This window comes from Mesoplodon densirostris, chromosome 2, assembly GCF_025265405.1.
Source record: "Mesoplodon densirostris isolate mMesDen1 chromosome 2, mMesDen1 primary haplotype, whole genome shotgun sequence".
NCBI lineage: Eukaryota > Metazoa > Chordata > Mammalia > Artiodactyla > Ziphiidae > Mesoplodon > Mesoplodon densirostris.
The window spans coordinates 177,483,719-177,498,210 of NC_082662.1; the positions used below are offsets into that span (position 1 = coordinate 177,483,719).

Below are 14,492 nucleotides of genomic sequence, written 5' to 3' on the forward strand. Positions count from 1 at the left end.
TTAACACATGAATTATTTACTGATCTTTCTTTCTTAAAAAAAACCAAAACAAACAAACAAAAAAACCACCTTGGAATTAGAGGGGTCCCTTAACACAGAACTTTATCATTATATAAAAAAGATTATTAATATTGGTAACAATATAACTAAATCAATGTAACAATCAATGTAACTATATAACTAAAGTCACCCAACTGAATGGGAACCATATACCACTCATTATATAGTAAATTTAAGCAAAATTTTATATACACAATAGGTAACTAGTAAATATTTGTTGAATTGTATCAAGCAGAGCAGTTTGGGGTTTAGAACAAGGAACAATCAACTGCATCAGGAGCTGGAGAGAAGGATCACAGTGGAAAGCAGGGATGAGATTAGAGAGCGCTTCAAATGCACTTCTCATTAGTTTTAATTTTGTTTTCAGTGTGGAGCTATGGATGGCTCTGGAATGAGAAAATCGACATGTTGAAAAGCATGAAAAGTAATTTCTACTTTTTTGTATGTTGTTTTAGAAGTAATGTTATTTTCTGAATGCTTTCCATCCGCAAATAAATTGTGCCTTTTGTGGATCGTGACCATTCTGTAATATTATATATGAGAATAGGTGACACAATGAAATATTTTATTCATTCTCCCAACTATCTTGTACCAAGTTTTTAGAGCACTTATGTAAACTCAGGTGCCCTCATTTGAAATACTTTTGGAGAATCTTTCTTCATTCTTCTGTATGTGATTAAAAGATAGACATTATACACATTCAACTATTCAACAATCAACTATTGCAAAACATTTAGAATATGATTTTCTTGGGCTTGTTTTTAAATGAAGGTAATGTATAGACTAGCAACTATAGTAAGTTTCCTTCCGCCTCTTTGCTTTCCTTTCCTTACTTCTTACCCCCAGGGTTTAAAGTCCTATTTTTAAGCCTCTTGCTGTTGAGTTGTTTTCCTTAATATCTGTCACATATATTTGACTGACACATTTATTGAATGTACCGGGGGGGGGGGGGCCTTCATGCAGAGCCTGCTAAACTTTAAAGGCTTGTTTCTTTCTTCAGAAAAGTTGAGTCAAATTAATAATGGTCCTTAGAGAAGCAGGAAGCTTCTGGGTCTTGACAAACTGGCAGGGAGGCTCAGACAATGTCTCGCTGTAGCCTGGAGGCCGGGCGGATTTGATTGACCAGTTCTCACAAAACTGAAAGGCCTTCTTTTGAATGGCAGCCTGCCACCCTAAGTGTTTGTCAGTGTAGGCACTGAAGCAGAATAGCATTTGGAAAGCAAAATATAATTGTAAGTGAGAGAAAAGTTGGAGGACAATGGCTCTACTAGAGGCAGAGAAGAAAGGATGATGGTTTCTTGTGCTTCTATGGAGACATAACATCTCCTGGATTTATAGAAGGGATCTTATTCATTGAGCACATAAGTAGGATATCATTCATGTTGAACAAACTCATTATTAATCTTATAAGACCGTTGTGTCTCAGATAAGTTTACCTGATATGGGAAGTAGTTCATTCAACCATCTAATTATAGAAGAATGGGATGAGATGCAGTGGGTTTGGTAATAATAACAAAGTGAAAATGAGGTATAAAACCAACTGTTCTGTCTAACTTTGAAGGAAAGTCACAAAATCAGTGTTGATAAATCAGTGATAGAAAAAATAGGAAATTTCTTTTAATGTATCTAATAAAACTGCTAAAGATATTTCGTCATTGAAATCATTTGGCTAAATTTCCCTTATATTGGTACTTATTGACCTTATGAATTTTGATAGTGGTACTTGTACAGCTGTTATTAAGTTTTCGTCTGGTAACTACTACATTTCTGATTTTCTAAGGTTGATAACTTGATTGTAAATAACAATAGTAAAAACTGAGATCCATGTGATCTTTTAGCATTATAGTTTATTTCACAATCTAGTAAGGCCAGAAGTTGACATAAATGCTATGCTATCCAGAGACCATTCATTCCTATCTAACTTTGAGTTTATTTTTTTAATTTAACAATTTGCATAATAAACATAGATACTGAAAAGAAATATGCCTACTTTATTTAGGATTGTAGTCACTATTGACGTAGTAATATTTAACAAATGAATCATAAAAATTCAGGGCATATAGTGTGGTGTTTAAGATTCTTATCAGTAAATATTGGCTAATTGTATAAAAGACTGTTTCCAGAGTTTTAACAAATAACAAGAATTGGATTGTGGAGATACTATTTCTCATGAAGAACAGAATACCTGTTTCCTATCTGACCTTTTGAAATAAAATCTACTTTTTCTAACAAATAACTTTTACAACATGAATATCTTATGGGATATTTAAAGAGTTATGATTTTTTTTTAATTTGTGATTTCTTTCTAAGACATTTCTGTAATACCTGGAAGGCATATTTTTTGGAGAATAAAATAATCACCATACTTAATCATTTACTAGAAGTTAATACTTTGACCTTATGTTTTAAGTTGCTTCATTTTATTTTTAGAAAGATTAACCCTGAATTATAAATTTTTAGGAAGAATTCTGTAAGAATGTTTCTTGACATTTTATAATTCTTTGAAGTATCTACTAATAATCAATCATATTAAATACATGTTTTCAAGTTTAAAAAACACTGAAACTCCAGTATAGCCCTGATTTCCGTAAGCTGAATTCTATACTAAGATCTTACCCTCAGATTTCTGGTAAGCATGTCTAGTCACTAAAGTAGCAAAACATTCCTGTTGTTAGAATAGATTACTCCTGAGGCAGGCCAGTGTCATTGACCCTAAGAAGATCATCATGGATGGATCTCAGTGTTTCTTTATTTCATTAAAAAAATTCGAAATTATGCCTCTTTACATATCTTTAAAAGTAAAACCAAAATTGACTTGAAATAACAGTCAAGGATATTCACCTCTTTTTTTAAAAAAAAGGGGCCATGTACTAGGTAAATATGTAGTCATTTAAATATCTACATTTGATATTGTAAATCTTTTGTGAGTGATTTACAGCAATTGAATTGAGCTTATAGCTTCTATATGTGATTTCTGAGAAATACATAGTATGATTATTTCTGACTAGATTGAAACCTTACATTTGTATTGTGGTATAAATTAGTTATAAATTCTGTTTTGTTGTATTCAGTTGCATTGTTTTCATCAGGCAATTTATCACATGGGTATATGTGAAATTTCTTCATTTATTAAATTTCAGATTACGTATTTCAAGCCAGAGCAAGACTTAAACATTTTTCCATAAGTATGGCTGCAGGTAAACAAGCAATTTTAGCCCTGAAAATAGCTTCTGCTTCTGTCAACACTTTGTTTATTCTTTCTCTGAGATAAAAAGTTCAGTTTTCTGATATTTGTACCAAGATAAAGTCAGTAAACAAGATTAATATAGTGTGGAAAATGTTGTCAGCAGCCCTGGCAAAGGAAATAAGTTGCCTGTACATAGAACATACTGTAAACTGAATAAAAGTGTCAGGTCCACCATGAGATAATGTGATCATGAACCTCTAACAAAGCATGACATAGGCGCAGTCGGCTTTTCTCATAGCCACTGTGTAGAAAATGGATTACTATATTCCAGGGTTACCCACCGGAATAGCATGAAAACCTCATTTTGAGATGAATGCAGGATGTAGTCCTGGAGTTGAGCCACATGTTTACCTGTGGTGCTCAAACCATCGGGTTATTAATGTCATCATCTGTGCACATTTGCAATATTTGCATTTCTTAGAGTTTCAGTGTGTGCTGGCATCCATGTTACCCAATTGATACAAGACAAAATAACATTTTTGAAAATGTTCGTTTCTTCTGAGGGGCATTTGTTGCCTCATCATGCCTTTTTGGATTCTACGTTAAGTGGCACTTCTGTAATTACAGAGGGATTTTTTTTTTTTTAATACAGCGGAGCATAATGTAAAGCCTTTTGCTGTCAGTTTATGTCTCATCAGTTGTGATGGTGGATTCATGCTGTGTTTATGTTCCCGTTGAGAACCCTCTATAGGATAGGAAAGTTGTGACATTTTCTTTAAAAATGGGAATAGCTTGCAATATCAAAAAAGTTGAACCTTGAATTCTTTCTCAGCTTTTTAATTTGATTTAGAAATAAAGGAATAAATTTTTTTCTCTTAAGTGAAATTACATTTTGTTCTATGTAAATACACAAATAATTCCTAACTTTATGGGAAAACTATAAAAAGGACTACTCAATACTTCCTTGACTTAAGTCTTTGTATGCATTTTTTTGAAGTACAGTTGATTTACAATGTTGTGTTAGTTTCAGATATACAGCAAAGTGATTCAGTTAAACATATATATATGTATATATTCTTTTTCAGATTCTTTTTCATTCTAGGTTATTACAAGATAATGAATATAGTTCCCTGTGCTATACAGCAGGTCCTTGTTGCTTATCTATTTTATATATAGTAGTGAGTATAGTTTAATCCCAAACTCCTAATTTGTATGCATTTAAAATGTGTGCATTATAATACATGTTATTTACATTTAGGAGTTAACTACAAACATGTTGGTCCTAGGAAATATTTTCTCAACACTAATCTAATTAAGTAAACCTTTTTTTATATACAGTTAAATATATTTGCAGTTGTACAGTATTTGGAAATGAGAGTCAGTGGTCTAGTTCTTATGAAAGATTTTTTTTTTCTGTTATGAAGGTACTTTTTAAATAGTCTTAAAATTCTAGCCGAGGAACTACGCTAGACTAAAACAAATAGCACATTGTTACCAGGAATTAAGGTATCTCTTGGTCCATGCAGTTGTGTCTTAGATTTTGAGAATCGTTATATTCTCCATTTCAGAGTGGATGTCCTCAAATGAAAACATCCCTATTATTCACTGCCTTTTTACACACTCAACTGTGACCTGTTTTTGGTTTTAAATCTCCTTTCAGGTGACCACTCCTGGCCCAGTCAGTAACAAGAGAATGGTTCACTTTTCCCCAGATTCTCATCACCATGAGTGAGTATGCATGGTATTTGTATAATCTTGTTGGGCTATTCTGTATCTTTCTTTTGGGAAATTGGTAGCTATTGCTAGTAAAGGTGGTTCAATTTAAATCTGTCTTATAAAAGAGTGAACATCATATACCAAGGACAGTAGTCCAAGAACAATTTAAATGAAACCCATGACAGAAATTTAAAGAAAAGTTTTTAAGTAATCATTCTTTTATTTTACTTGCAATAGAATTTGAAATTCACGTGTTACTGAAAGTCATATATAAGATTATCTCAAAGCGTTTAAATTTTCATTACATTAAGTAGCATCAAGCTCTCCTTCGACTCAGCCATCCTCACTTCCTTCCTTCTACAATCCTTTCTAAGGTACTGAAATGAACAGTGCGTCTTTTCCTCATTAATTATCTACCCTCTGCTCCTGTCCAGCATGAGCTGTGATGGGACCAGAAAGTATTTGCATTTAGCAACAAAAGGAAGAGACTAATTTACTAGATAACTCCAAAAAAGTAAAGCTGTGGCTTGGTGAGTTATGGGGTGAATTTCTAGGTGCTAATTCTATTTCTAAATACATCTTTGTTGGAAAACCTGAAATAAGTTGTGTATTTTGGCTCAATACCATGTGTCTCCTATGAAGCTGGTTGAACTTGAGAAAGACCATTAAAGTATTGAACGATATGAATTAATTATTGAATGAATTTTTTCTGGAAAACAATTATATTAGGACCCATTAGGTCCTATTTTTTAAATCTACTTTTTATCAAATATAAAGCAGAAATTATTGTTCAGATGTAGCTTAATTTATAAATATTAATATGAGTATAATTTATATGATATAAAATATTGTCTATATAGATTATTTTTATATATTTACTTTTATAGCTTATGATATCACAATCTTCCCTCTTAATAGCTTATCTTACTCATTGTTTCATTATCCCATAAAAGACCTTCTCCCTTTTTCCCTCAAACAGAAAAAAAAAAAAAAAAAATGGATAAAGCATTTTTTATCTCATAAGGACCACCAGAAGATTTGTATGTTTTCATCTTGATTTTCTGTTCTGATAGAAAACAAATATCAAGAAAGTCGATTTAGAGCTATATTTAAGCCAAAACTCACATTTGGTAAAGATTGTAAATGCTCTGAGGGCAAACAATCTCTATCACCATCGTAATCCAGTGCCAATTGTTGAGTGAGTGAAGACATAAAAGTTTGTATTTAAAATAGGACAGGGCCTCCCTGGTGGCGCAAGTGGTTGAGAGTCCGCCTGCCGATGCAGGGGATACGGGTTCGTGCCCCGGTCTGGGAGGATCCCGTGTGCCGCGGAGCGGCTGGGCCCGTGAGCCATGGCCGCTGAGCCTGCGCGTCCGGAGCCTGCGCGTCCGGAGCCTGTGCTCCGCAACGGGGGAGGCCGCAGCAGTGAGAGGCCCGCATACCGCAAAAAAAAAAAAAAAAAAAAAAAAAAAAGTTTAAAATAGGACAAATGCAAGAATGTCAGTTGAGTATTGCTTCTGAAATTAGCCGGTATGACCCTCATTGTAATATCCCAACAACCCTTCCACACCCATCTCCCCATAAATAAGAGTTTCTGGGGATGGAACTTGGATGCCACTGTTCTTAGAGTTTCCCAAGTCATCCCAATGTGTTTGATTACAATTCTCTCAACACTCGGGACTAAAAGGGTCATTTTACTACCTCGCGCCCTACACGCTACTAGTCCACTTTTTTTAGTATCTCATTCTGACCTCCTCTTTTCCACATCCTCCTCCATTATTTTAATTACAGCTCTGTTATCTTTTATATGGATCTTTCTGTCTCTGCTCTCTCACTATTTCAGTACATACTACTTACTTCTACTATTCAAGTTCAGTTCTGATCCTTTTATTTTCCTATTAAAACTTCCAGTATTGATTGCCTCTTGACAGCGGACAAACCTTAGCATATCGTTAAACACCTTCCACAATCTGCCTCCAGTTACGTTTCCACTTTGTTATCTGTTATCTCTTCCTCCTAACACCAGTGGTCCAGCTGTCTACCTCTGTGCCCTGAATAGAACCTCTGCTGCACTGGCCCCTTTAGCCAGTGACTTTGCTCATTCATCTCCTCCTATCCATATCTGTCAAAACCCTATTTATTATTCAAGACTGATTGGAAAGTCATCCATTATATTTTTCAGGATGTACTAGGTGCAAGTAACAGAGTATGAAACTAATGCTAGCTCAGACCAAAAGGTTTGGTTTTTCTTTTCTTACACGAGAAGTTAGAAGGAAGGTGGCTCTAGGGCTTGCTACTAAGCTTAACGATATTATCAAGGGCCAGACTATTTCTCTTTTTCTGCTTCATCACCTGTATTCGTGTCCTAGAGCTACAGTAACAAAGTACCACAAACTGGGTGACTTAAACAACAAATGTATTGTCTCATAGCTCTTTTCTTTTTCCATACTTTTTCTTTTATTTCATTGCAGAATAAAATTCCTCTTGCATTCTTGCGCTCTCCCTTTAATTTTCTATATTCTTAAAATACTTTTTATTGGAGTATAGGTAGCATACAATATTATATTAGTTTCATTTCTTGAAGAAGCTGTCTTTTCCCCATTGTATGTTTTTGCCTCCTTTGTCATAGATTAATCGCCCGTAAAGTGTGGGTTTGTTTCTGGGCTCTCTATTCTGTTCCCTTGGTCTGTGTATCTTTTTTTGTGCCAGTACTGTACTGTTTTGATTACTATAGCTTTGTAGTATAGTTTGACATCAGGGAGCATGACACCTCCAAGCTTTGCTCTTCTTCCTTAAGACTGCTTTGGCTGTCTCACATTTCTGAAGCCTGGAAGTCCAAGATCAGGGTATCAGCAGGGTTGGTTCCTTCCGAGGACCCTGAGGGAGAATCTGTTCTTTGCCCCCCTCCTCACTTGTGGTTTGCTGGCAATCTTTGCTGTTCCTTGACTTCTGCTGCATCACCCCGGGCTCTGCCTTCATCTTCCCATTGCCTTTGCCCTGTGTCTGTATCTGTGTCCAACTTTCTGCTTTTTATAATGACACAGATACAGATATATAATAACATTTTATAAGGTCAAATTGAATTAGGGCCCACCCTAGTGACCTCATTTTAACTTGATTACCTCTGTAAAGATCCTATTTCAAAATAAGGTCACATTTTACAGTACTAGGGGTTAGGACTCCAACATATCTTTGGGTTGGGGGGGACACATTTCAACACATAGCATCTTCCTGGTCTTTTTTTCTTATATGTCTTCAGATTTACTGCCTCAAAGTCTCAAGATGGCACATATGGTTCTACATATCATGTCTGCATTCAAGGCAGGAAGACGAGGGAAGGACAGTACAAGCAGCTTTCCTCAAGAAACAAAATTATTTTCAAAAATAACTCACCCAGCTTCCCTTAATTCTCATTGACCAGAACTGGGTTACTTGGTCACCCATAGTTGCAAGCGAGTTTAGGAATGTAGGTGTCTAACAAAGGTTTAGATCAGTCATGATAGGTTACTTGAGTCTGGCACATAGTGGCCCCTAACAAAATAAGGATAAGAAGAGGATACTATCCATTGAGTAGCTGCTAACAAAATTTGTCGTACTCAGCTCACTGACTTTTCAACATTCATACACACTCTTCACTCCATACATACATACTGTGTGAAATACCTTTCCTGCCTTTCCCAAAGAAGACCACTTCAAAGTCTCATCCAGTTACATCATTTGTCTCAAAATCTCATCTGGGACCTCTGAGTGACATGAAGCTTTAATCAGATCTGGCTATGGCTCCTTGTAGTATGTTGTATGTAGCATAAATTAAAGGTGACTGCATATAAAATATAGAATTGTGGAGAATGCAGGCTATTTCAACAAAAGCTCCTATTCAGTAAAGGAAGCACTTAATATATGTCCAATTTGGCAAGCAGTCCTTTTCTGCTTTCTTGGAGGACCTTTCTTGTTATTTATATGTAAGATCACAGCTGATATGTTCATTACCTCAGATGCCCTTCTAGGGTGCTGCACAGTTTTTGCAACTCATTTCTTTTTTTTTTTTTCCCCTTCAGCTTTATTGAGATATAATTGACAAATAAAAACTTGTAGAATATTTAAAGTGTGCAACATGATAATTTTATGTATATTTATATACATACACATACACACATTGTAAAAGGATTCCCACCATCAAATTAACACATTCATCAGCTCACATATTTACTTTTTTTTTTCGGTGAGAACATTTAAGATTTTCTCTCTTAACTTTCAAGCATACAGTACAATATTGTTAATTACAGTTGTCATTAATGTGCATTAGATCCTCAGGCTTTATTCGTCTTATAACTGAAAGTTTGTGCCCTTTTATCAGCCTCTCCCTAGCTCCTCCACCCGACTCCCCACCTCAGCCCCTGTCAACCACAATTCTATTCTGTTTCTAGAAGTTCAACCTTTTTTTTTTTTTAAGATTCCACATATAAATGATATCAGCACTATTTATCTTTTTCTGTCTGGCTTATTTCACCTAGCATAATGCCCTCCAGGTTCATCCATGTTGTCACAAATGGCAGGATTTCCTTCCTTTTAAGGCTGAATAATACTCCATTGTGTGTGTGTATATTAATTGACCATATATGCATGGGTTTATTTCTGGGCTCTCTATTTTGTTCCATTGATCTATGTGTCTGTTTTTAACCAATACCATACTTTTTTGATTTCTATAATATATATATATATTTAGTGTGTATTTTTTGAAGATAGTTTGAAATCAGGAAGTATGATAGCTCCAGGTTTGCTCTTCTTTATCAAGGTTGCTTTGGCTATTTAGGGTTTTTTATGGCTCCATACAAATTTTAGGGTTTGTTTTCTATTTCTGTGAAAAATGACATTGGAATTTTTATGATTCCCTTCGCTCTGTGGATTGTATGGATATCTGTGCATACTATAGATATTTTAGCAATATTAATTGTTCCTATTCATGAATACAAAATCTCTTTCCATTTATTTGTGTCTTCTTCCATCAGTGTTTTATAGTTTTTGGTGTATAGATGTTTCACCTCTTTGGTTAAATTTATTCCTAAATATTTTATTATTTTTGATGCTATTGTATATGGGATTGTTTCATAACTTCTCTTTGTGATATTTTGTTGTTAGTGTATCCAAACACAACCAACTTACGTATATTGATTTTGTGTCCTAAAGCTTTACTGAACTTGTTCATTTGTTCTAATAGCTTTTTGGTGGAGTCTTAAGGATTTTCTATGTGTACTGTCATGTCATCTGCAAATAGAGACAATTTTACTTCTTCCTTTCCAGTATGGATGTTTTTACTTTCTTTTTCTTGCCTAATTTCTCTGGCTAGGACCTCCAATATCTGTTGAATAGAAGTGGCAAGAGTAGTAGCCATCCTCGTCCTTTTCCTAATCTAAGAGGAAAAGCATTCAGCTTTTTACCATTGACTATGATGTTAGCTGTGGGCTTGTAATATATGGCCTTTACCATGTTGAGGTACATTCATTCCTTCTATTTGTTGAGGGTTTTTATCATGAAAAGATGTTGAATTTTATCATTTGCTTTTTATGCATCTATTAAGATGATCATATGACTTTTATCCTTCATTTGGTTAATTTGATGTGTCACATTTATTAATTAGCAGTTGTTGAACTATCCTTGCATCCCTGGAATAAATCCCACTTGATCATTGTGTATGACCCTGTTGAATTTGTTTTGCTAATACTTTGTTGAAGATTTTTCTATGTTCATTGGGAATATTGGCCTGTAATTTTCTTTTCTTGTAGAATCCTTCTCTGGCTTTGGTATCAGGATATAATGCTGGGCTTGTAAAATGAGTTTGAAAGTGTTCCCTCCTCTTTGATTTTTTGGAAGACTTTGAGAAGGATTGATATTAATTTTTCTTTAAATATTTCATGGAATTCACCAGTGAAGTGATCTGGTCCTTGACTTTTTTTTTTTTCTTTTTGGATAGTTTTTGATTACTGGTTCAATCTGCTTCCTAGTAATTGGTCTTCTTAGATTTTCTGTTTCTTCATGATTTCAGTTTTGGTAAATTTTATGTTTCTAGGAATTTATTCATTTCTTCTAGGTTATCTGATTTGTTGGAAAATAATGGCTTATAGTAGTTTCTTGTGATCCTTAGTATTTTTATGTGATCAGTTGTAACAGCTGGGAAAGTAGGTAGTTAAGACCCTTCCAGGGAGAATAAAGATGGGTGTTTTGCCTGCTCCCTCTACACCTAGCTTAAGTGTATTGTCATGAGGGGACATTGTTCCTGTGTCTGTTTAAAAACTGCTTCTTTGTTTGCTGTAGTCCTATAAGACTAGTGAATGCAAGCTCCACTGGCTGTCAGAGCCAGGAGATCCAGGGCCTGTCCCTCAGGTGGCAGGTGCAAAAGCTGGGGCACCAGACATGTGTACAAGCTAGCAGCCTGGTTTTATTGTTCCAGCAAGCAGGAGTGGGAAGGCGGGGGAAGTGCCCCCAGCCCCCTGGACTCTGAGGAGGATGGCAGCCAGCCCCTAGATGCATCCTCAGTTAGACTCTAGAACCTCAGGCGGCAGCTTGTAAGGTTTGCCATCAAACCTTTGCCTTCCAGGAAAAGACTGGGAGATGGACGTTTTTAGGCAAACATCCTGCTCCCTCTGGGCTGAGCCTTGAGGGATAGCCACAGAGAGTGCTCACGTGCCCATTAAGAACTGCTTCTTTCTTTGCAGTCCTTTGAGTCTCAGAGCTGGGTGCTCCGGGGGCCCTACCCTCAGGCGGGAATCTTAAAATTGTCTTTCTTCCACTTTAGAAAAAAAGATGCCCTCTCAGTTCTGATCTTATCTTGGCACATTTCCCTGTAGTGTAAAATCCTCTTGGGTTCCGAACAGGGGGTCATTCATATTGTACTGATATTGATGTTGACAGATTAAATCAAATGACTAAGTCACAAAGCTTTATGCGATTTAGGTAGTTACTAATTCTTTGTTTTCAGTATCTGGTAGATTATTAAAAATACCGCTTAATCTTGAAATCATTGTGTGTGATATTTTCTGGCATAAAACTCTGAAGGAGTTCAATAATCAAGTGTTGGTTCTAACCAAATTCCTTTTATTTCCATTTGTCAATTTGTGTGAACAAGGTTTCTGAGCACTCAAATTGTTAAAAATAACAGTAGAATTGATGCTAATGGTAATATTCATCAATGGATATATGAACTAATTTGGGGGGAAAACTTGTTAATGATAGCTTTCTAATAAAATTTTATTTTTATGTTTAGTATTATCAAAATGTATTTATGTTGGTTTAGTTGAGTACTAATGAAAAGTATTTCAGATCTTAAGTAACTAATGGTTATCAACTAACAATTATTATTAACATTGACTAACTTATAAACTTTTCAAAATAATTTTTACTCTAGTTTCATAGTCACAGATCCTTAAGGAAATGTTATATGTGTATTTATATACATATGTATATATGTTATATAGATATACACACACATTTTTGTTGCAGAAGACTATAATAGGATAACTAATAAAAGACTTTCAAGTATAAAATTATATTACATTAGGATAAACTTCTGTGAACGAGTGAATTGTAAACTGAAAGGATTCAAGGAGAAAAATAAGCCATGTAAAATTTTCAACCTTTAAAGACGTGCCTGTCCTGGTATCTTTGTGTGTGTGTGTGTGTGTGGTACGCGGGCCTCTCACTGTTGTGGCCTCTCCCGTTGCGAAGCACAGGCTCCGGACATGCAGGCTCAGCGGCCATGGCTCACAGGCCCAGCCGCTCCGCAGCATGTGGGATCTTCCCGGACCAGGGCATGAACCCGTGTCCCCTGCATCGGCAGGAGGACTCCCAACCACTGCGCCACCAGGGAAGCCCCTGGTATCTTTTTTTAATGGATCGATGGCTAATATAAAAGCACAGTGATATTTAGATTCCAGTGTATATAGTCAAAAGAGTGGTGCAGTTTATTTTACTTTGAAATATCAATATATAAAATTAATAGAAAATGAATCCTTTGCAAATATTTAAACTATGATGAAAACTTTAGATGTCTACATAAAAATATGCAAAAGGAGGACATTTTCATAACTGTTTCAGGCAATATGTGCTCAAAAATGGTTGAAGACCACTCTTGTGCAGATTCCGGTCAGGAAAAAATAACGGAATATCCTACAAATAATGGTTTAAACAGAGAGCTGTTTAGTGTACTCACATAACTGGAAGTCTGGAAGTAGATAGTTGCACAGCTATTGAGGAGACATTAACAGTATCTGCTACAACCTCCTTTAAGGAATCTTTGTTTTTTTCCCCCAAATTTCAACCAGCAATTCTCGATACCTTCTATATTCTCCCTTCAGGCCCTTATTTCTACTTGATTATAGTATTTGTCACGTTATTCTCTAGACTATAGTTATTATATGCATACCTTATTCCTCTAATGAACCATGAATTTGCCAAGGATGGAAGCTTTTTCTTGTTCTTAATTTTCTCATAATATACAATACAATGCACACATCCAAAATCCCTGGCTCTGGGGTCAAGGTTATCAAGTTCCACTACTGGCTAGTGATGAGGAGAAGACCCCCCCCTTCCTGATTCTTGCACAACAGTATAGGGAAAGCGTAGATGAACTGTGGTTTTGTGAAATCCTTGCTGCACTTACCTCAGAATGCAGAACTGTAAGAATGGCTAAAATAGTCATTCAATTACTAAATATTTAGAAACTTCTAATTGGATAGTAGGTAACAACTACTACTTTCAGTGAATGATTCCTCTAAGTCAATATTTGTTTTGCTTTGGAAGATTAACTACAAAAAATAATCTGATATAGGAATACTTAAAATAATTTTACTTCATAGAGTTTCAAGAATTTTATTTTTAATAAATAAGGGGAAATATTTTACAGGTTCTAATGCAATAACATTTAGGAATTTTCAGTTCCTATGGTCGCATGGTTAGTAAAGTTTAGTGTAGGGCAGCTTGGAAAAGTCTAATCGAAGAAACAGAACTGCTGAGCTGAGGGATGGAAAAGGATGGTTTTAGAGTCATTAGAGCAATACCCAGCATGGTGCTCAGTGTGGAAAAACTCACCTCACTGAAAGTTTTCAGCACGGTATATGAGAAAGTGGAAGTAGGTCATTAAAATGTGAAGAGTTTCTCTAAAGAAGATATTTTACAATAATTTCAATTATAAAATAAGATTACTTTTAGACATTTGGTGACCCGCCAACTTTGCTGAGCACAAGTTAGATTATGGAGTCTTGGTTTTAAAGGTAGACTAACATGTGCTCTGTACAGATATTGAGAAGCCTTATAGAGTGTCATAATTATGAAAATGTGATTATTTTCACTGTACTAATTATTTTATATTCCATCTGATAATTATTTCCTTGGAACATGTACTTCTCTTCTTAAAGTCCAATTGTTAATATATGATAGGTTTCTTTTAATGGGAAATATCATGCAAATAAATGAAATATTCATTAAAATAACCATAGAGAGGTACACAAAATGTGACAAGAACTTCAATCCAACT

At 35.2% G+C, this 14,492-nt stretch overlaps 1 protein-coding gene across 4 annotated transcripts in view; it reads left to right on the forward strand.

The window, feature by feature from the left end:
- The window catches only part of GPATCH2 (G-patch domain containing 2), a 167,819-nt gene that overhangs the window by 94,527 nt on the left and 58,800 nt on the right, over positions 1–14,492 (forward strand). For all 4 annotated transcript variants that reach the window (XM_060091430.1, XM_060091432.1, XM_060091433.1 and 1 more), the window contains exon 6: positions 4,908–4,975. In XM_060091430.1, coding sequence (XP_059947413.1) covers positions 4,908–4,975 — 68 coding nt within the window. The remainder of the gene's footprint in view (positions 1–4,907; positions 4,976–14,492) is intronic.